Source organism: Carex rostrata, chromosome 11 (assembly GCF_964058835.1).
Source record: "Carex rostrata chromosome 11, lpCarRost1.2, whole genome shotgun sequence".
Taxonomy (NCBI): Eukaryota; Viridiplantae; Streptophyta; class Magnoliopsida; order Poales; family Cyperaceae; genus Carex; species Carex rostrata.
Window position 1 is genome coordinate 7,185,722 of NC_135928.1, and position 22,382 is coordinate 7,208,103.

Consider the following 22,382-nt stretch of genomic DNA (forward strand, 5'->3'; position numbering starts at 1 on the left):
CAGTGACATCCGAGATATACAGACTGCGCAGAGCGACACACTCGTCGATATTCAGGTTGAGCTGCGCGCGCAGGGATCTCGCCTCGAGTCTGTAGAGGACCAGCTGAGGGACTGGCGTTACTATGAGGAGTATGGCTACTGGCCAGGCATGCCACCACCAGCTGACGAGTATGACTACTGATCAGGTTTGCTTTCCTATCCCCGAGTTTTACATCTTTCTATCTTTCAGTCTTGAAGCATTGAGGACAATGCTCAGACTAAGCTTGGGGGGGAAGACTTTCGCTTTATCATATTAGATCATGTTTACTTTTTAGTTGCACTTTCTAGTTGCATTTTTAGTTTTTCAGTTGCATTTTTAGGTGAAAATTTGCTTGGATTGCTAGAATTGAGGATTTTTAGAAAAATTTCTGTTTTAATTAGGATAACCCTGAATGATTTGAACTAACCCCATAGTTGACCAAAGAATTGCTTAGGATGAGATGTTTTAAAGCAATTGAAAAGATGAAACATTAGACTTGTATCAAGGAAAATCATTTAGAACTGAACTGTGCCTTTTAAATAAGGAAATGGGATTTTTAAATATAGAAGGATTGGAGTATCCATTGGTATGAATGAATACCAATGGATGTGTGTATTCATGGTACGTGCAAAAAGAAAAAGAAAAAAAGGAAAAGAAAAAAAGGAAAAGAAAAGAAAGAAAAAAAAAAAAAAAAAAAAAAAGAGAAAAAGAAAAAAAAAAGAAAAAGAAAAGAAAATGAAAAGATGGAGAAAATAAGGGTACTAGCAATAAGTCCAATTGGGCGCCTTTGAGCTCGTCTCCCAAATAAAGAAAATTTTGCATGTACCAACACACAAAGTTCGCAACTTTCTATCCTAAGCTTGTTCCAAGCTTGGGGGAGGGAAAATGAAATAAAATCACCACAAATGAGGGCATAGGCTTAGTAGAATGAAAGAATTGATCATTTCAAATGACTAGTCTTTACAACCCTTAAAGCATCTCAAAATATGACATTCGATTGGCCAATTCGTGGGGTGAATTAGAATTTATTTAAGGGATGTCCAAGTTATTGACAAAAATGATTTTAAAAGTTCTCGATTTTAGCAAACTCACGTAAATATTCACATTTAGGATTGTATCTGCATATTAGGTCATTTAGTCCAGCCATCTACCTAAGTTTGAATCTTTTGCTTGAGGACAAGCAAAGGTTCAGCTTGGGGGAGTTTGATATCCCGCAAATATATCTACATTTCGGTCCTGATTTCATACCAGACAATTGCTTTAAACTGTTTAATCAGCTGTGTTTCATTGAAATATGCCAAGATTTGGTACTGCTGTGAGTTTGTTCTTGTTTTGCAGGATACGAGCAAGATTAAGGTGGAAACAAGCGCTTCAACCTTTCGGTCCGACCTCCATGGTCCGACCCCTGATCCGACCTCTCTTGTCCGACCTCCATGGTCCGACCCCTGATCCGACCGCCTCTGTCCGACCCTCTTGGTCCGAGTCGGACCAGAGTTATGTCCGGGTCGGACCAGCCTTCGCAGAACAGCTCTATTTCAGCTGACAGCTGTCAGGACGATTCAAACCCTATAAATAGGCGGGATTCGCTCTTTCCAAGGGGAGAGAAAAAAAACGACCATTTCCAGTAAAAATTGAGATCTGAGAGGAGCAATAGAAGGAGCAATTGAAGGAATCTTGGAGAAGACTTGGAGAAGAAGGAAGGGAGCTCAAAGAGATCGACGGATTGCGAATTCTCTCCTCCTCCATCTCCATTCTGCCATGGCTTTCCCTCTCTCTTTACTTTCTTTGATCTCTAGATCTATGGATGAGTAGTTGACCTAGTTTCATGGATTAGGATCTATTTTCTTGTTTTGTATTGTATTGAATTGTTGAATCCTTGTATTGAATCTTGATTGTGTTTGTTTGCTTGTGATTGAACTGATTTTACTTGCTTGATCTGTCTTTCTTGATTGTATATGGTGTGCCTATGGATGCTTGATCACATCTACCAAGGTTATGTAACCATTACCTTTTCTTGAACCAAACCAAGCAATTGAGGTAGGAGTAGTGAACCGAAAGGTGAACCCGATCTGTAACCGACAGGTGAACATCTCCTCTAATCGATGGATTAGAGGATACCTTTAGAATTCCAACAAGCAACTAAGGTGAATTGAACCAAAACACGAAAGTTGAGGATTAGAGACCTTAGAGGGTAAAAACTGCAGTTCTATACCAAGTTAACGAACCAATATACGATAGTTGAGGTTTAGGAACATTAGGTATGGTCAGATGAACCCTACACACAAGATTTGTACCTGGTACCAGCAATCTGGTACATTAACTCAGTCTGGTCCGACCTCATTGTCCGACTCGGACCACAAAGGCCGGACCTAATGTCGGACCAACCAAGGTCGGACCTAAGGTCGGACCTCTTAGGTCGGACAGACTGAGGCAAAACAGAAATGAAATCCGAAATCCATGAAGCGCCTCTTACCATAAACCAAAACCAAGTTTATATCGCTTTCTTTACTTAGAATTGATTGATTGAATTGTTAGGAACATTAAATACTCAAAACACCCCTTTCTCACTTCTAGTACTTAACCAATTCGAGTCTAAGCCAAGTTTAGTAATTGAGTCCCGTCCCTGTGGATCGATACCTGACTTTACTACCAAGATAGGACTGTGCACTTGCAGTCTGAATCATAGTTAGGTCAAGGTTTAAACTGTACATCTTTTGGTGTATTGAAACTTTGTTCTATATACCCCTTTGGGGTGTAACAGCTTGTCAGATTTAATTTGAACTGGGCGGCAACAATTGATGCGACTCGCATCATGTGGATGCGACTCGCATCAGATGGTCTTCAAGAGAGAGCAGTGAGGGTCGCATCGCAGGTCGCTTTGGGCTTGGATGCGACTCGCATCATATGAATGCGACTCGCATCAGAGCTTCCTGAAGTCTGCCAATTGCCTGATTTTGCCCAATTTCGCCTGATCCCTGCAAAGTAAGAACCAAAACTTAGCAGTACCACATTCTATGGATGTTCAATGTAAAAGGCACCCTTTGTTGGTTCAAAACATAGATTTTCGTATGGAAACAAGTCGAAATGATAGGTCTAATAATGTGATAACAATGGTTGCCAAAGCTTCGGCTTCAACCCACTTGGTGAAATATTCCACTGCGACCACCATCCATCTCCTCTATATAACTGCTGTGGGAAAAGGGCCGACAAGATCAATCCCTCATAGATCGAACGGTCATGCACTGGAGATAGACACCTGGTCGTAAGCCGGAGTGTTGCTTAACTTGCAATGGAACTGACATCGTTCACATTTGCGGACTAGGTTGGCTGCATCCTGATGGATTGTTGGCCAGTAGAATCCAGCACGGAGTATTCGCTTGGCGAGGGTCTTGGCGCCTTGATGGCTGCCACAGATTCCCTCATGTGTTTCAGCCAATATTTCTTGTGCCTTATCTTCGCGGAGGCATTTTAACCAAGGGCGGAGATAGCCTCGCTTGTAGAGTTGATTGTTAAAGATCGAGTAAAGGGGGGCAATCTTCTTCAACCGGCGTGCCTCTGCCATGTCGCTCGGGAGATTGCCGGTAGTGAGGAAGGTCCACATCGGCGTGAACCATGTGACTCCGGCGTCATTGATTACGGATATACTCCCGGCGCCGGTGTCGATACTGGACATCGGGACTTCCATCACAATGATAGGTTTATCTTTGTCGAGGTTACCTGCCGCGCCGAGTTTAGACAAGGCATCGGCTTGACAGTTCCTGTTGCGGGGGATATGGACAATCTCGACTTTGTCGAATAACTTCATTAGAGACCGGAGTTGATCATGGTACCTGCGCAGCCTTTCATTATCAACCCGAATTTCGGCATTGATTTGCTTTACAGCTAGTTCAGAATCACTATGAAGATGAATCCCCTTCGCTCCCAATTCCTTGGCCAACTTAAGCCCTGCTATCATAGCTTCATACTCTGCTGTGTTATTAGTGACGGGGAAAAGGAAATGCATAGCGTAGTTCAGGGTCTCGCCCATGGGTCCTGTCAAGGAAATGCCCGCTCCGGCACCTTGGATAGAAGCAGCACCATCAACATAAATAGTCCATTTTCCGTCGGTCGGGTCCGGGGTACCGGAGTATTCTGCTATGAAGTCGGCGAAAATTTGCGATTTGATAGCTGTCTGTGGGAGAAATGAAATGTCGAACTCGGATAATTCCAGGGCCCAGGACAACAGTCGGCCAGAGGAATCGAAATTAGTGAAAGCCTTTTTGAGCGGAATGCTAGTGTAGACTTTGATGGGATGTGACTGAAAATACGGGCGCAGCTTTCTAGCTGCCACCACCAATGCGTATGCAGCCTTCTCCAATTGGGAGTACCTGGTTTCGGCGTCCCGGAGGACGTGCGAGACAAAATAAATTGGGCATTGTTCATTCTTATCTTCACGAACGAGGGCTGCACTGACCGCATGACAAGTAGTAGCAATATAGAGCACCAGTGTTTCTCCATCGGCAGGTCGGCTGAGGCAAGGAGGCTTGGCGAGATACTGTTTTACTTGTTCGAAGGCAGCGGCACACTCTTGTGTCCACTCGAAACGGGCCGACTTGCGCATAGCCTTGAAGAAAGGGAAACAGACATCGCCTAGTCTTGCTATGAACCTGTTCAGAGCGACTAGTCGTCCCGTAAGGGTTTGTAATTCCTTCAAGTTCTTTGGGGGTGTCATGTCTAGAATCGCTTGGGATTTAGAGGGGTGGATTTCTATTCCCCTTAGGGAAACCATGAACCCCAGAAACTTGCCCCCAGTAAGACCGAAGAAGCTCTTTTTTGGATTCAACTTCATACGGGCCCCATTTAAAGTGTCGAAAGTCTCTTTCAAATCCTCGATATGTCCCGCGTCAGTCATACTTTTGACTAGAAGGTCATCCATGTATGCTTCGAGGTTGCGCCCAAGTTGTGGTTTGCAGACAGTGTTGATCATCCGTTGGAATGTGGCCCCGGCATTTTTCAGTCCGAATGACATGACCCTGTAACAATAAAGACCAAAGTTAGTAATAAACGAAGTCTTCTCCTCATCAGCCTCGTGCATCATTATCTGGTTGTACCCAGAGAAAGCGTCCATAAAACTGAGGTACGCGTGTCCCGAAGTGGAGTCCACTAGTTGGTCGATTTTCGGCATGGGGAAAGGGTCCATCGGGCAGGCCTTGTTGAGATCTGTGTAGTCGATGCACATCCGCCAATCACCATTAGATTTTTTGACCAGTACTGGATTGGCAGTCCACTCGGGGTGTTGGACGGGACGGATGAAACCTGCCTCCAGCAATTTCTCCACTTCTCGTTGGACAGCCAGCCTTCGTTCAGGACCCATGTTCCGTTTCTTCTGTCGGACGAGCTTGGCATCGTGCCTGATGCATAGCCTATGCTCGGCGATGTCTCGCGGAATCTCTGGCATGTCGGCTGGGGACCAAGCGAAGATGGACAGGTTCTCACGAAGAAACTCAAGTAGGGCATCTCTTGCCTTGCCTGTGATTGCTTTGCCAACATTTAGCAACTTGCCGGGCGCGACCTCTACCTGGTCAACTTCATCAACGGGTTCCGCAGGTCGCGGAGGGCTCTGGTCCTTGGGGTCTAGGACTAACACGGTGCCGGGTGGCATAAACTCGTTCTTTTGGCCCTTGCCTTTATGCTTGCTCGAATTGCCTCTGTCGACTTGACGTGCACCACCACCTGTTTCGCGAATAGAGGTCATGTAACATTCCCGCGCAACATCTTGCTGCCCGCATTTCTCACCGACTCCAGCCGGTGTATGGAACTTCACTTTTAGGTGCGGGGATGACACTATTGCGCCGATTTTATTCAGGGTACTCCGTCCAATGATTGCGTTATACGTCGATGGGGCATTTACAATGAGAAATTCGACCAACACCTCTACGGTTCTTGGAGAAGTGCCGAAAATGACCTTGAACTGGGCGATACCACGCGGTTGTAAGGTATCGCCCGTAAATCCCACTAGGGGAGAAATGCCCCCTTGAAGTTCCATCATCTTACCCCTCATTTGTTTGAACGTGGACCAGTACAAAATGTCTGTCGAACTTCCCGTATCAATCAAGATACGCTTTACCCGGTGTATTCCTATCTTGAGCGACAGGACGATCGGGTCCTCGTGAGGCCATGTCACGTGTTTCATGTCTTTTTCTGAGAAGGAAATGACCTCATCGCATCGAGGTCGCTTCCGGTCTATTTCTTGCTCAACTACCATGACTGTCGGGATTGGTTTAACGCCGTGACGAGCTTTAGGCTTGTAAGCGGTATCTCTATGTCCCCCGCTAATAACGTGTATCACGGGAATATGTGGAGGACTCTGCTGCCGTTGTTCCGCGCGATGGTTATCGCGGGTGTGGGGTAACGGATGCCTTGGCCCCGCGTAATCATCTCGGTAAGGGATTTTCTTTCGGTAGTCTTGTCCTGTCCCATCGTACCTTCTTTTGTATTGCTGAAAAAACCTCGGATCGAGAAATTCGGGCAATTTTCCCTCCCTAGCTAGGCATTCCAAGATATCTCGCAGCTGTTGACAATCTACTGTGGAATGCCCGTAAAATCCATGGAACAGACACTTCGCATTGCTGTTCTTTACCTCAAAAATGGCTTTCGGCAAGGGGCGAGGCATGCGAAATCTCTCGAGAGTGACATGATATAGCTCAGGTGCGCTGGTATTAAACTTCGCGTAATTAGTGTAGTGTTGTCGGTATTCATTATTACGCGGCCGGGTTTCTTGCTTATCGCGGCTGTCCTGGCGAGGATCGTCTGGTCGCCGAAAGGGTTCAAGTTTATTTGGAAAGATATTCTTCTGTCGCCTTTCTACACGATTGCTCTGTAAACCAATGTTCCGTCCTTGCCAGCCATTACTGGGTTGTCGGGGTGACCGAGACCTTGAGTGTACTGTATCTCGGGCATCGTTCTCTGCCCTGATATATCCCTCTGCTAATTTTAGGAATTCGCCGAAGGTATGTATCTCCTTGAGATGGGCGTCATGTCTTAATGTTCCGACTCCGCCTCGCCGAAGTCCTTTTCGTAAGGCTGCGATTGCAACTTCTTCGTTTAGATCGTGTACCTTCCTGGAAGCATGCATGAACCGCTCCAAGAATTTGCCGGTTCCTTCTTTCGGTCCTTGTTCTATGTCGAACAACATCTCGCAAGTGACTCTGGGTTGGCGGACCGCCAAGTACCTGGTCAGAAAGGCCTTGACTAGATCGTCAAACCTGTTGATGGATTTGCGTGGTAGTCGCATGTACCACTCCCAAGCTTCGTCTTCCAGACACGTGGTGAAAACGCGGCACATTACTGAGTCTGAAGCTCCTTGGAGGCGAAGCCGCTCTCGGAAGCCAAAAATGAAACTTTGCGGATCTTGAGAGTCTCCACTCCCCCGGAAAGAAGGGAGGTGGTTGGGGTACTTGAAGTCAACCATCGACTCGGCATACACTCCAGGTGCCAAAGGGCCATCTTCCTCATTCATGGTATAAGTACACCGTCCCGACTTCTTCGATTCGTATTCCTCAAGCTTGGCTGCCACTCGTACCTGGATCATCTCCTCTATTTGCGTCAAACTCAGCCTTCCAGTCGGGCTCCCGGACTTGTGTTTCTCTTGTTGTCCGTGTTTATCACGGAACCCCCCTCTCTCGTGGGAATTCTGTCGCTTTCGTCTGTCATTCCTGTGACGTCTCCGTCTGTCCCTATCTCCGGGGGGGAAACGTTCCTTGTTCCTCTGGGGGGACGTTTCGGCATTGCGACGAGAGGCTTGCCTTCGCAGAGAACGTGGTCGACGATCTCGCCCATCAACAGCGTTCTCATTTGGGGGGGACCGCTGGCGTCTATCTTCCTCTTCCCGTTGGAGTTCGGCGTTATCCCCCGCAATCTCTCTTCTGTTACCCCCCGCTGATGCCGGCCCTGTCCCTTCGGGATTGTCCACGAGGTGTTCTGGTTGCGATCGTTCCGCGTGCCCTGTTTCTCGAGCAGTGGAACTTTCGCCGCTCCTTTCGGTTCTGACATTATAGAATTCTTCATCCAGGTTACGGATCGGGATGCCGGGACCTATTCTGTCACGATCCGGATTGTTAAGTTGGAGACCTAGATGAGAAATAGTTGGGCGGATCGGCGCTACGGGCTCTCTTTGACCAGCTGGTGAGGGATGTGGGATGTAAGCGAGGGCAGGAGCGGAGTATTGGCCCTGTATTGTTGGATGGGTTTGATAAGTGTATTAGGTGTGCGGATAGGTAAGGTGCGCATAAGCGTATGATGGGGGATATGAAAATATTTGTGGAGTATAGGAATACGAGAACATCTGGCTGTATGGGTCCGATGGCGGCTGTTGCCCTACTTGGGGAGTGTAAAGGGGGGGAAGTTGCCCTCCCGACAGAGGCGGAACGACTGGTCTCGGATTGACCGAGAAGTCAGCATTAGGCGGGACGACATTTCCCCCTCTCGACGGTGGGGCAATAGGTCTCGGATTGGTCGCAACATCGGCAAAAGGCCGAGTATTGTTGCCCGTTGGTGGGTTAGGAAGAGTTTCGGAAGGGTCTAAAGGCATTCCTAGAGGTAATGTCTCCAGGTCTCCTCCCGTCCCTTCTTGCGTCATCTAAAACTCAGGAGGTAAAACTTAGTGTGGCCCCACGGTGGTTGATACGGATCAAGTCCCGGAGAACGAGACCGTAAGGTTTTGGTGGCTTCGGTGGCTCGACTCGTCCCAACTCCGAAGAGCCTGGTTCGAGTCTCGCAATGGGAACTTAAGGTAATTATGGAGGTACTCGTACTATAACCTGTTGGTACCTTTAATTGTCCAAATGTCCAGCCCTTAATACCCCGGGATTTGGGGCTTATATAGATTATTCTCTGACAATCATTCTGTGCTGTCAGAATTGTCAGAGTCCGCATATTGTCTTTCGTGGCGTCCCTGCGGACGCCCATAGGTTGATCCCGCCAAGGAGGCCTTCCGACCGGGTCAGTTTTGGGCTCGTCTCGCTTTGTTCGGGATCGCCCTGGATAGGCCTCGGGCCTTGGTTATGCCGAGCAGGCTTGACTGGGGATGAGAATCTTATTCTTAGTCCCGGCCTGACCCATTCCGGGATCCGAAACCGGGTAATTCATGACCCAAATCCATTCTTCTAAGGCCTTGTTTACATGGACCAATGTATGTATGGCCCAAATTCGTGTCTGATAAATATCAGTCTTTTTTTTTATTTAAAAAAGAAGAAAGTTTTGAGAGGAAAGCAAACAAAAACTCTGACATAAACGGGAATTGGTGGATTATGAATGGCACATGGTTAGAAAGAACGAAACAGGAGATCTCCAATCAATGCTGGTAGGCGGTCAGGGCCATGAGCCCATGAGAGATGAGGCCATGTTTGCTGTTACAGACACCGTTTTCTTCTCAAAAAAAAAAAAAAAAACCTTTTGAAAAATGTACATTTAATAACCTGATAGACACAATTAGGGTATAAAAAAAGAATGTACATTTAAGAATCTCGAAATTATATATACCCCTCAAACGTATTGAAATTAGTTATTTTTTTCTCTCTAAAATTCATAATATTATATTTACTCTTTTCAATTTAAATTTTGTACAAATTTATTTTTTTGTATTAGAATTCATTTAAAGAAAATATGCAGCATGTGTATACAATGTAATTGGTCAGTTAGTGAGAACAAACATTTCAATTTTTACTTCTGACGCATACACAATTAGAGGTGTTCATTGTGTCGGTTCGGTTAAAACCGAATTATAAAAGCCAAACACAAATTTTATTTGGTTTTAAGAGATATAATATGTTATAACTGAATTAAATCTTGCATTTGAATAACAACTGAACCAAAATAACCAAATTAAATTTTCGTTTGTTTGGTTGAACCGAAATAAGAGAAGTTAGATTTTAAAAGTCAAAACTCAGTACATACACAAATATGTTTAATAATCATAAAAATGAATATGAATTGTATATATAAGCCTAAACCGAGCCAAATATAAAAACTAAAGTAATTAAAAAAAAACTAAACCGAACCAAATACATTTAATGATTATAGAAATAATATGAATTATATATGAAAAAGGAACCATATAGAGTAATTTGTCCGGTTTCAAAAAATCTAAATCAAACCAGATATACAAAATTGAAGTAATTCACAGATTCAAACAAACCGATCCATTCAAATAAAAATAAAACCAAATCATTTAAGCCAAACTTTGTTGTATGGTTGAAAATCAAATGAACCAGACCCAATAAGTGATTATTCCTCACAAACATGCTAATTAGAAGAACCGCGTATTTTTATTTTTATTTTAATGAGGGTAAAATCGAATGTTTATAAATTAACAAGGGTAAATTTGTAAATTTTTGAAATTGAAAAGGGTAAATGTGATATTATGAATTTTAGAAGGGAAAATATATAATTTTGAGGTATTTGAGGGGTATAATGAAATTTCAAAAATAAAAAATCGGAATCTTAAAATAATAAACTTCATGCTTAATGCTTCATGGAATTGTTCGCACTTCAAACCAAACCCAAAAAAAAAAAAAAATGTTCGCGCTTCTATCCAAGCGAACTTTTCATACTATATGGCAATGGCATTATAAATGATTTGACTCTATAAATAAATCCGATCCAACTAAAATCATCCTTCAGTAATCGAGTAGGATAAACATTAAAAAACAAAAAATTGTAACACGCATGGATCAGACTACTTCAACCCGTTTAACAACTTTCTGGACAATTTTTCTGTAACATTGTGAAATTTATAAAAATAAAATTCAAAATGTTAAACTAAAAATAGGTTTAAAAATTCTAAATTTTCTGATGCTTTACAGGATTTTATATTGATTGATTGGTTAAGCATCAAAATCATTTTCATTATAGAGTGAATATAATAATATGAATGATTAAATTAACAAAATTTCAATTAAATTATGCAATTCCCCGAATCATGAAAAATCTGGAAATTATAAACTTTGAAAATTTATTCTTTAATCTAAGTATGGTATCATTGACCAATTAAAAATCTTCAAAGTTGTATATTTGTTTATATGAAAACTAGGCCTACGGCCTTATAGGAAAGAAAAGCAGCAGCTCAATAAAATGGAATAAAATAATATAAACTTATTCTCTATCCTCTTGAGATATTTCATTTTTTACTTCTACCACCGCATTTTCACTTTCTTCTTCTATGTTAAATTTGTGTTTATATCCGTCCCTTTCACGAGCCGCTAGGGTAAATTTCTCTCTAGCTTAGTTGTTGAAAATTGGAGCTATTGTCAATTACTATTTATTTTCCTTCAACTACTGATAGTGTATAGTGAAGTAAGTTCCTTGCTTGTTGAATCGATTCTCTGATTTTTCCTCTTAAATTGATTAGAATTTGGATACCTTTCTTTTACCTTGACTTGAATATGATTTAAATAGTAGGTTTGAGTAAATTATGTTTTCTTATTATCATTGATTTGGTACCAAATCTGATTTGGGATCATGTATGCCTTAAACCTAGTATGGTACCAATATTTTATTGTACCAATTTTCTTGTTAAAATATAGAGTTGGAAGTGTTTGATTATTAAATTTACATCTCTTGACACCAGTACCATTCTGTACCAGTGCTTATTCTAGGTTATGGTATATTTCAAGGTTTAAGGGTTGAACTTGCAAAATTTCCTAATTTAGTGACCATCAAGGGTACTAAAATGCATACTAGAGTAACATTGATACATTACTAGCTGTGAAGATTTATAATTGTGTTTAAAATGAAATGATACAAGTTCATGAGAAATTCAAGTTATAAAAAATTGGAAATCAAGTGTTGGAAATGAAATATGCATATGCATATGAAACTTATACACCGGATTAGAAAAGTAGAAGTCTTAATGTGATTTATATATTGGATCTAGAAGTTTAATTAGTGAAAGTATTTTTATAAGATTTACTTAGTTCATATGATTTTATTTTATTAATTCACCTATACTATGTTAACATAGGCATAGACCCTATCGAGCACGACTTAACGGGATCGTCAGAAGTTCGGAATCTAGTGATAGCTGATCCTCTACGCATCTTACGTGATCAGGTGCGGGGTTCATGGGATCTATCTTGATTTTTATTTCTAAGAACTAAATAACTGTGCATATTAGCATGTTGAATTTCTGATTGAAAGCATCGTTGCATCATTTGCATAAGGTAAGCTAAAAGCATACTTGAATTGTTATAACTGTGATGATTTATCATTTTGGTATTGTTTTATCCATTATCTGTTCTCTCGTTTCTGATAATTGAATGGGACCACGGTATTAAATTGATTTACTTTATTGTTTACTGCAAAGTCTAGAGTCGACGCTAGACTTTGATTCAGGATCCATATGCGCATACATTGAATGACCTCAACTCAACCCAGTACCGGTTGGGTAGAGGATAATGTAAATTGTGATTGCAAAAATAGTAAAACTGTGGTATATCAAATGTTTTATTTGTCACTTTTCGGTAAGGGTGACAATCTATTGCATATTATTGGAATATATTATTGTCAATCTGATTCATTGAATTGATATGTATGTTTGACTATAAACCAGAAATAATAGAACTGTTAAGCCAAAGATGATAGATGTCTGATATCTATCATTCATAACCTGACTTAGTAATTTTATCGTTTAGGTCCAAATATTTTGAATAATACTTCTTTAATTATCTTTGAATGTGATATTTGTTGAATCTCATTCTTGAGCATTTGCATTCATTATTAATGAATATCTAACTTGATATTGGAATATTGTGACTATTTAGTTCTGGTAATGGATTTCTTACAAATCCAGTAGCCTTAAATAAAATTTTGCATTGAGAAACGGTTGACAAGTTTCTCACCCCTCTTCCCCCTTGGGGTTTTTATTTCAGGAAAGCAAGAATAGGGATCCCGTGCATCGTGTGAGCAGTAAGCCGTGTAGGTATAGATATGCCATGTTATCGTGACAGCTTTTGTTTACTGGTTGAACCATTGTATAGTGTTTTGTTGTATAGTCTTTTCAGCCAGACCTTGTTCCTTTATAAAACTTGTGAAATGTGTTGCTTTGTAAACATTGTGAAATATTATTATATGTTTTCGTTTAACTGTACGTTATAAATAGTTTGTGTAATTGTTACTGTAATGGTATGTAGGAGGTGTAAATGTTACTGTTTATAAAATGGTTTGTTTTAAAAATATGGTATTATAAACATATTACACTAGTTCTATTTAAATGGTAATTTTGGCGAAATGCAATGCTTATTTGGAATTATATTTCGTAATTGCCTTGTAAGTATATAGGAAACTATGTATTTACAGCGTAACTGCATGACCCCTTGTTTCGGGGTGTGACATTTTCTGTGTGAATATATGAATGCACAATAAACTTGTCGAAGAACTAAAAAGTTGATGAGTCAGGTACTAGGAGACCAAATTTTCAGCATCTTTATTTTTGTTTTCAAAGTTTAAATAATTAATTTGGTTTAATATGAAATATATATTAAATTGTACTGGGAAACCAAATTTTATATATATATATTTTTAATTTGTTTACTTTGTTTAGATTGATACGAAATTACTAATTTTAAATGATCCAGAATCTTCTGATATTGTATCTATTTAAACAAATAGTAAAAAATTCAAAAAATATATAAAAGTTGGTCTTTATGCACATTTAATATGAATATCACGATGAGCGATTATGATCAAGTATTTGTACTTTGAAAACAAAGATAAAAATATCAAATATAAGTAGGACACGAAAACAATGAGACGTTTTAACTCTACTCATTACATTTACGACACTTATATTTAATTATAAAAGTCCAATAATAAAACTAATAAATTATAGTTTTCTTCTCCGTTTTTCAAAGGACACATCAAATTGTAATTCTATTTGTCAACAATGACTAGGTCGTCAAACCTAAACCCATTAAAATTTAAATTTTTTTTGATGAGAAGCTATATAATTTTAATGTTAGTTCAAATTTGATATATATTCTATTTATATAATAAAAATACAAAAATATAGATTTTTAGTTTGAATAAGGTGTATTTATAAGTTGTGGGGAGCTAAAAAAATATCAATGCATGCAAAAAATACAAAGTTTAACAGACAAAATTTTCAATTTTCAATTTATGATGGGCTTAACATATTTTTTCCTTACTCCCATCCAGCCGAATTTTTTATTAATATCCAAAGATATATCAAATTTTGAAATCTACACACGTTTTGGACAAAATTTTCATATTTGTCCAATCCAGTAAATAATTTACCGGAAACAAGTCTTATTTTCAGTAAATTATTCACCTAATTTGAAATCCTACTTTTGGTGACTAATTTACCGAAAATCCTATTTCCAGTAATTTACTGGAAATATGATTTTCTGATTTTTTTTTTTTTAATTAAATGGAAGATGTTATGCTTTTTTTATTTTTTATTGAAATATTAGAAATATATTTATATTTTTCTGAAAATAGATAGAATACTATATAATTGAATTTATTAGAAAAACTGCGACAAATAATCCGGACCAACATTTTTCATGTCAAATTTTTTGCAGCTGTAAGAAATTTTTTAATATTTTTGTGGGTTACTGGAAAGAAATAAAAATATTTTGGATCTGAGTTATTTATCCCAGTTCAAAAGTCACTTCTGGGTAAATAAAAAAATTTATTGTGGTCCTCTAGTATATTTAAATTATAAGAAAAGTCTTATTTTTGAAAAAAAAAATTTGACATTTCGACTCTGTCGAATGATGTCAAATCATTTTTTTAATATAGATGGAGTACCTTAAATTTTGAATATACTAGAAAGACCACAATAATTTCTTTATATACCCAAAAGTAACTTTTGAACCGGAATCAATAACTCAAATTCAAAATATTTTTTTTCAACAATTCACAAAGAAATATTATAATTTTTCTTACAACCGTAAAAAATTCGGCTTGAAAAAATGTTGATCCGGATTATCTGTCGCAGTGTTTCTAATAAATTCAATTATATAGTATTTCATCTATTTTCAAAGAAATATACAAATATTTTTAATATTTTAATCGACAAAACTAAAAAAATCATAACATATTATTTTTAATTAAAAAAAATCATATTTCAAATAAATTATTCACTGGAAAGACAATTTCTGAATCCGTTGAACAATTTATCGGATATAGACTTGTTTCTGAAAAATTATTTACCGGGTTGAAGAGATTTAAAATTTTATCCAAAACATGTATAGATTTAGAAATCTAATATTATTTTGAGGAGGGATCAAGTTACAACAACTATTTTCTACTTTTTCAAAGTTCAAATCGTCAATTCAAACCGTTAGATGTGATCTCTACAATAAAATGTGCTTGGAGACCAAATTTTACATTTTTTGAAATTTTTTTACTATTTATTAAGATGGGTACAAAAACTGGCCAAATTCAAACTATTGAATTTTGTACCCATCTTAATAAATAGTAAAAAAATTCCAAAAAATATAACTTGATCCCTCCTCTATTATTTTAGATATTAATAAAAAATTTGGGCCATCCACCCCTTGGTCTTAATGTCTTATCTATGCACCGAATTATCCAACAATCGTATAATCCCTGCACTTTCAATGAACTAATAATTATAGCACCGATCGAGTTTATGATCGATCTGGTTGTAATAACTGTCTCGACTGTCGACTGATTCGATTAGGTTAAATTGATCTAGCTGTCTATGTTCATTGCAGTACAATCAAGCAGTATTCATCATTTTTTTTGTTCTTGTCGCTCAAAATATCAATGTCACGCGCGAAAATAATTTATTAGAAATGGAGGAACTGGATAATATAGTTTAGTGAAATTTTATTTTATAATGAAAGTAAAAAAATATTACTGCATATAAAAATTATAGTTTAACAAATTTATAAATTTTGAATTTACGAGGGATTTTTTTGTTTGTTTCTGGAACCCTTTTTTTTATTTTCTTTCTTCCGGTTTTGATATTTAAATAGTCAACCTGAACCGTTCAATATGATATCTATATTAAAATATACTTGATCAAAATTTTATATTTTTTAAATTTTATTTAGTATTTTTTAGTTCGGCACAAAATTACTGGTTCTAATAACTGTCTCAACTGATTTGATTAGGTTAAATTGATCTATCTATGCATGTTCATTGCAGTTGTAAAAAAGGCCCATGACGGTGGTCAAACCGTCACGCCTATCCATAACGGAGGCATGTTTGCGGTGGGACCCGATTAATTGATCGTTTTTTCTGATTAATCGGCCGATTTATCGATTAATCAGCCGTTTTACCGATTAATCGGCCGATTATTCCCGTTTATTCCAATTATTTTCAGCAAATTTTTTTTCACATTGACTATTTTTTATGTTATAGTGTGTGATAATAAGTTTTATAAATCATATATCGTAGTTTTTTTTGTGCTTGAACATACGTTCAATATTTTTTATATATGTTTTCTCTTCTTACTTACTTTAAAATTAATTAATTTTTCTTCTATTTATTTAGCATATATATCTTTTTACTAATTATCGATGTAATTTTTTCAATTAATACGACATATTCATTTATGAAATTAAGTTATTATTATAAACTAAATTTAGTGATTTTATGTTGGAATGTTTCATTTCTTTCACATAATATGTTATTAGTATTTGAAAAAAATTTAACTCTAGAATTTTTTTTTCATTAAATAAATGTGTTACTGACTCATGTAAAGTGTTTGTGCGTTAAAAAAAAAGTGTAGTGTCTTGTCATAATAATGAAATTAAGTTAAATTAAGTTTATTTGATAAGTTTAATGAGTTAAATAATTTATTTTTAATAAATTATGATATATATACATAAATTTAATAAAAACGTTAAATTGTCCACATAATTTCAATTAATCGGCCGCATACCAATTAATCGCTTGACGGTACTCCGTCCGTCTAACGACCGCATTCCGTTATTTACAACATTGGTTCATTGCAATGCAATCAAACAATATTCATCATTTATTTTTGTCCTTGTCGCTCAAAATATCAATGTCACGTGAGGAAATGATTTATTAGAAATTGAGGACCCGAATGTATAGTATAATTTTATTTTATTTTATAGTGGAAGTACAAAAAAAAAATACTGTATGTAAAAATTATAAAGTTTAACAAATTTTAAAAAAAAATCAATTTTACAAGGGACTTGTCATTTTTTTTTTTCTTTACTGAATAATCTTAACAATCATGCCATTTGAGCATCTGGTTCTAATAACTTCGCCTCAAGTAATTTGATTAGGTTAAATTGATCTGTCTATTTTCATTGCAATACACTCAAACAACATTCATCGTCTATTTTTTTCATTGTTGCCCAAAAACATCAATGTCACGGCGGATAAAAGGATCTATTGGAAAAAGTTGTATGGTTTAAAATAGCTGGACCACAGGCAACAATATGCACGGACCCTATTAAATGATTGTAACATCGCTTTAGAAATAATTAAATTCCACAAGTTTTCTACTATTGTTTCGGATTTTTCATCTGGAAAACCGTATCTGATCTATCAACACATCTCTGAAATAAATAATCTTATCGAATATGATACATAAATTCTAGAAGAAAGGACTTGGTTTAGTTTCCATTTTTTTCGGACCCTATTAAATAATTGTAACATTGCTTTAGAAATAATTAAATTCCACAAGTTTTGAACTATTGTTTCAGATTTTTGCATCTGGCAAACCGTTTCTATTTTTTATTGGTAAAGATATTGACAGAATAGTTTTTGCTTCGTGCAGTGCATATACAATAGAGCCAACGCCTCGCTGCACATTATTTGTACGCTGTGTAGAAAAAACTACTCTCAATATCTTTGCCCATTTTTAGGGGCCGGGTGAGGCAGAGAAACGAGAAGCGAACCGCGCGCAAACATTAAAACGGTTTGGTTCGGTTCGTCTTGAATTACGCGGCATTTATTTGTAGATCGGAATAATCGGACGCTCAAAGCTTTAAGCTCTATTAAAGAGTTTGGCTAATATAACATCAGTGTCATTTTAGCCTATATAACACCAATTCTAAAAGCTATCAAATCGACTTCAAACAGTGAATCCAAACTATTCAAACCGATCTACTTCATTAGTTGTGCGTTTACATGTAAAATTTATAACTTTTCAAATTTATTTAGTATTAAGTCAAGCGGTCAAATGTGTGAGTTTTTAAGTTAATTTTAATACATTTATTTTGTAATATTTTTACCGCTTGATTTGATACTAAAATAACTCAAAAATATAAAAAAGTTTATATATCACTCATAATGTAAATCGATTTGAACAGTTTGAATTAGTCGTTCGAAGTCGATTTGATAACTGTAAAGAATTAAATCTGATCCGAAACATCCCGTCGAGATGCACTCCAGTCTATTAATGGAATCATGAGATAGAATCGTGTAAAACTGGAGAGGAGACGAAACAGGGAAAAGTGAAACAAACATACGACATCTTTATCTTCTGATATGGTCGGTTTCTTATCCAGCAAAGAAAGAAAGGATTATAATTTATACCAAGAGAAATTTTCTAATATTACCTATTTTATCGAAAATTACATTCAAGTGTTTCGTATATTATGTCCAATATTAATTTCTTATTTGTATTTTGCAAAATGTTACAATATTTTTTTAAATTCTTTGGACAAAAATTAAATATTTGTGTGATACGTTACATACGTATGATTCTCAAGATGTTCGGTGATTTTTTTTTTTCGAAGGAGAAGTATAATAACATTAGTACGCATATTACATTTTAGTAAGGTTAAAATGCTCTACTGTTCCAACTCTGAATTATGTTCCACATTTTTGTTTCTTATGTTTTTAAGATTTAAATAGTCGATTTGAACCTTTCAATATGATATCTATATTAAAATATACTTGAGATTAAATTTAACATTTTTTAAAATTTATTTATTAATTTTTTAAATAGGTACAAAATTACTAATTTTAAATGGTTCACAATTTTCTGATTTTGTACTTATCTAAACAAATCGTAAAAAAAATTAAAAAAATATTACATTTTGTCTTTGTGTACATTTTAATATAGATATCATCTTAAGCGGTTCCGATCAAGTGTTTGCACTTTTAAACCAGAGATAAAAATGTGAAATATGAGTGGGCACGGAAACAATTGGGTATTTGAAACCTCACAACACTACTATTTAATTATTAAACTCCAATAATAAAATTGAGGGTTAATTTTCTATGTACCCTTCAAGACTTCTTCAATTTCTTATTTATCTTTGCACTCTTTGTTATATTCAATATATTCCTTAACTCTTTCTATTTTTTTTACCCATAAAATTAATTAGTCACATTTAAATGTTATTAAAATCTATCTTTTCCAATTATACTCTTGTCCTTGCTTATAAAGGTTTGTATACTTTTACCGACAACTTAAATATATAAACTTGTAGAAGCTCGAATGAATAAACTTGATAATGTCGTTAAGTTAACAATTGTTAGTAGCTTGAATAAACTTGTAGGCACTTTAGCATTGAATAAATTTGCTGGTACCAATTCGTGAGTGGAATTGACCGATATATATTGATGCCATATGAAACTTCGCAATTAACAAAAAAAAAATTATATCACAGTATACAAAATATTTTAAATTAGAGGTTCAATACTACTAGATTATCATGTGAGCACAAAAATGAATAAATAATTGTTGTACATAATTGCCTTTATAGATATTTTAATTCCCAGGGTAATGGTATTGGTATTACATGTGCAAATATTAAACACCCCTTAGATTGACTGATTGTGCCATGTGGCTCCTCCAAATCGACGGTCTGCATTTACGAACTATGCAAATGAGTGCTTCATTCCAGATTAAGCCACTTTGAGGGGCTTACACAAAAACAACAGCGAGGCTGGACACTGCCTCCCTGATCAAGTCTTTCATAACAAGAAATAGAGGAGCAAGAGCGGAAAATACAATAACAAATGGGTCCATCCTTGATTCCTTGGTTATCAGGATCAACCATCTCACCTGAGCAGGACAACTGATCAAGTGCCGCCCGAGACTGGCTGTGTGGTGAACGGTACCCCTCTAAAGCTGTAATTGGAAAAGATAAATCTTAATAATATTTAAATTTGAGTAATTAACTTTATGGGTAAAAAGAAAAAAATAAAAATAAAAAGAATTAAGGGATATATTGAAAATAACAAAGAGTGTAGGGATAAATAAGAAATTGAAGAAGTCTTTAAGGACACATAGGAAATTAATCCTAAAATTAATAAATTATAGTTTTGTTCTCCTTTTTTTAAATAAGACATGTATCAAATGGAAATTTTATTGGTCAACAACGAAGAGGTCGTGAAAACTTAACCTATTGAATTTTTTTTTTCATGAAAAGCTAAACAATTTTGATGTTGGTTCAAAACTGATGAATGTCCTGCTTAAATAATAAAGAACACAAAATTTTAGAGTTTTAGAATTTTAGCTCAATAAGGTGCATTTCTAAGTTGTGGGGGCTAAAAAATATTAATACATGCAAAAAAAAAAAAAATTAACTGACAAAAATTATAAATTTTCAATTTATGAGGGGCTTCAAAAAAAATTCAAGCACCTCTTGGTCATACTCAAATCAATATATTGAATAATCCAACCATCATATAATTCAAGCAATTTTAATGAACCAATAATCAGAGCACCGATGGAGTTTATGATCAATCTGGTTCTAATAAATGTCTCAGCTGATTTGATTAGGTTAAATTGATCTATCTGTGTATGTTCATTGCAATGCAATCAAGGAATATTCATTATTTATTTTTGTCCCTGTCGCTCAAAATATCAGTGTCACGTGCGGAAAGGATTTATTAGAAATTGAGGGACTGAATAATTTAGTATAGTGTAATTTTATCAAGGGGGGATCCAATTATATATTTTTTTTGTAATACCGGATTATACTTTATATTTTCATAGTTCAGACAGTCGATTCAAACCGTTCAACATGATGGATATGTTAAATGTGCTTGCAGATTAAATATTATATTTTTAAATTTTTTTTACTATTTATTAAGATGGATACAAAAATTCAATTGTCTAAAAATAACAATTTTGTTAAATACTTAATAAATAGTAAAAAAAATTCAAAAAATATAAAATTTGATCTGCAAGTACATTTTAATATATCTATTATGTTGAACGATTTGGATCGACTATTTAAACTTTGAAAACTTTGAAAATCGAGAGTGTAATTTGGTGTCACCAAAAAAGATGTAATTGTCCCTCCTCAGTTTTATTTTATAGTGGAAGTAAAAAAAATACTGTATGTAAAAATGATAAAGTTTAACAAATTTAAAAAAATTCAATTTTACAAGGGACTTATCATTTTTTTTCTTTACTGAATAATCTTAACCATCATGCCATTTAAGCATCTGGTTCTAATAACTTTGCCTCAAGTACTTTGATTAGGTTAAATTGATCTGTCTATTTTCATTGCAATACAATCAAACAAAATTTCATCGTCTATTTTTTCCATTGTTGCCCAAAAACATCAATGTCACGGCGGAGAAAAGGATCTATCGGAAAGGTTGTGTGGTTTAAAAGAGGTGGACCACAGGTAACAACATGCACGGATCCTATTAAATGATTGTAACATCGCTTTAGAAATAATTAAATTCCACAAGTTTTCAACTATTGTTTCAGATTTTTGCATCTGGCAAACCGTTTCCATTTTTTATTGATAAAGATATTGACAGAATAGTTCATGATTTGTACGCTGTGTAGAAAAAAGTACTCTGTCAAAGAACCAAGAAGCGAACCGCGAAACATTAAAACGGTTCAGTTCGGTTCGTCTTGAATTACGCGGCATTTATTTGTAGATCGGAAAAGTCGGACGCCCAAAAGCTTAAGATCTATTAAATGCTAGCTTGATTTTAACCCGTGTTTAAAAATGTGGTTTTGTTCATGCATGTGAAAGACCACTGCATACTGCATATGCGGATTTGTACGCATAAGTACATATACGGTTTTACTATGCTTTGTTAAAAAAAATATAGATAAAATAAAATTAATTTATATCTAAAGACTTGTTTAGTCTATTAATTTGTGCTCTTTATCACATTGTAAAATGTAAAGATAATATGTTATAATCTTCTTTACTGCAAAATGAATTTTAGGTTTTTTTCAAGTTCGTATGAACTGTATATGTGCTCATATATTTAAAACTGCATGAACTTAGCTGCATGAGATTTTGTATGCGGAAGACCACTGCATAAACATATGCGGTCCATGCGGCTGCATTTTAAAACACTGATTTTAACTATAAAGAATTAACTGTGATTGGGTTTTGTCCAAAGGGCTTTGGACAAAGCTTCGTTCAAA

General features: G+C 36.2%; 1 protein-coding gene across 1 annotated transcript; it reads right to left on the bottom strand.

Annotated features, from left to right (window-relative positions):
* Nucleotides 1-3,254: 3,254 nt before the first annotated feature.
* Nucleotides 3,255-8,636, bottom strand: LOC144561387 (uncharacterized). Its single transcript, XM_078310355.1, has 2 exons — nucleotides 8,445-8,636; nucleotides 3,255-8,228 (listed from the first exon to the last, which is right to left on the bottom strand). Exons 1-2 carry the CDS (start codon nucleotides 8,634-8,636, stop codon nucleotides 3,255-3,257), a joined length of 5,166 nt encoding a protein of 1,721 aa, XP_078166481.1.
* Nucleotides 8,637-22,382: the final 13,746 nt, after the last annotated feature.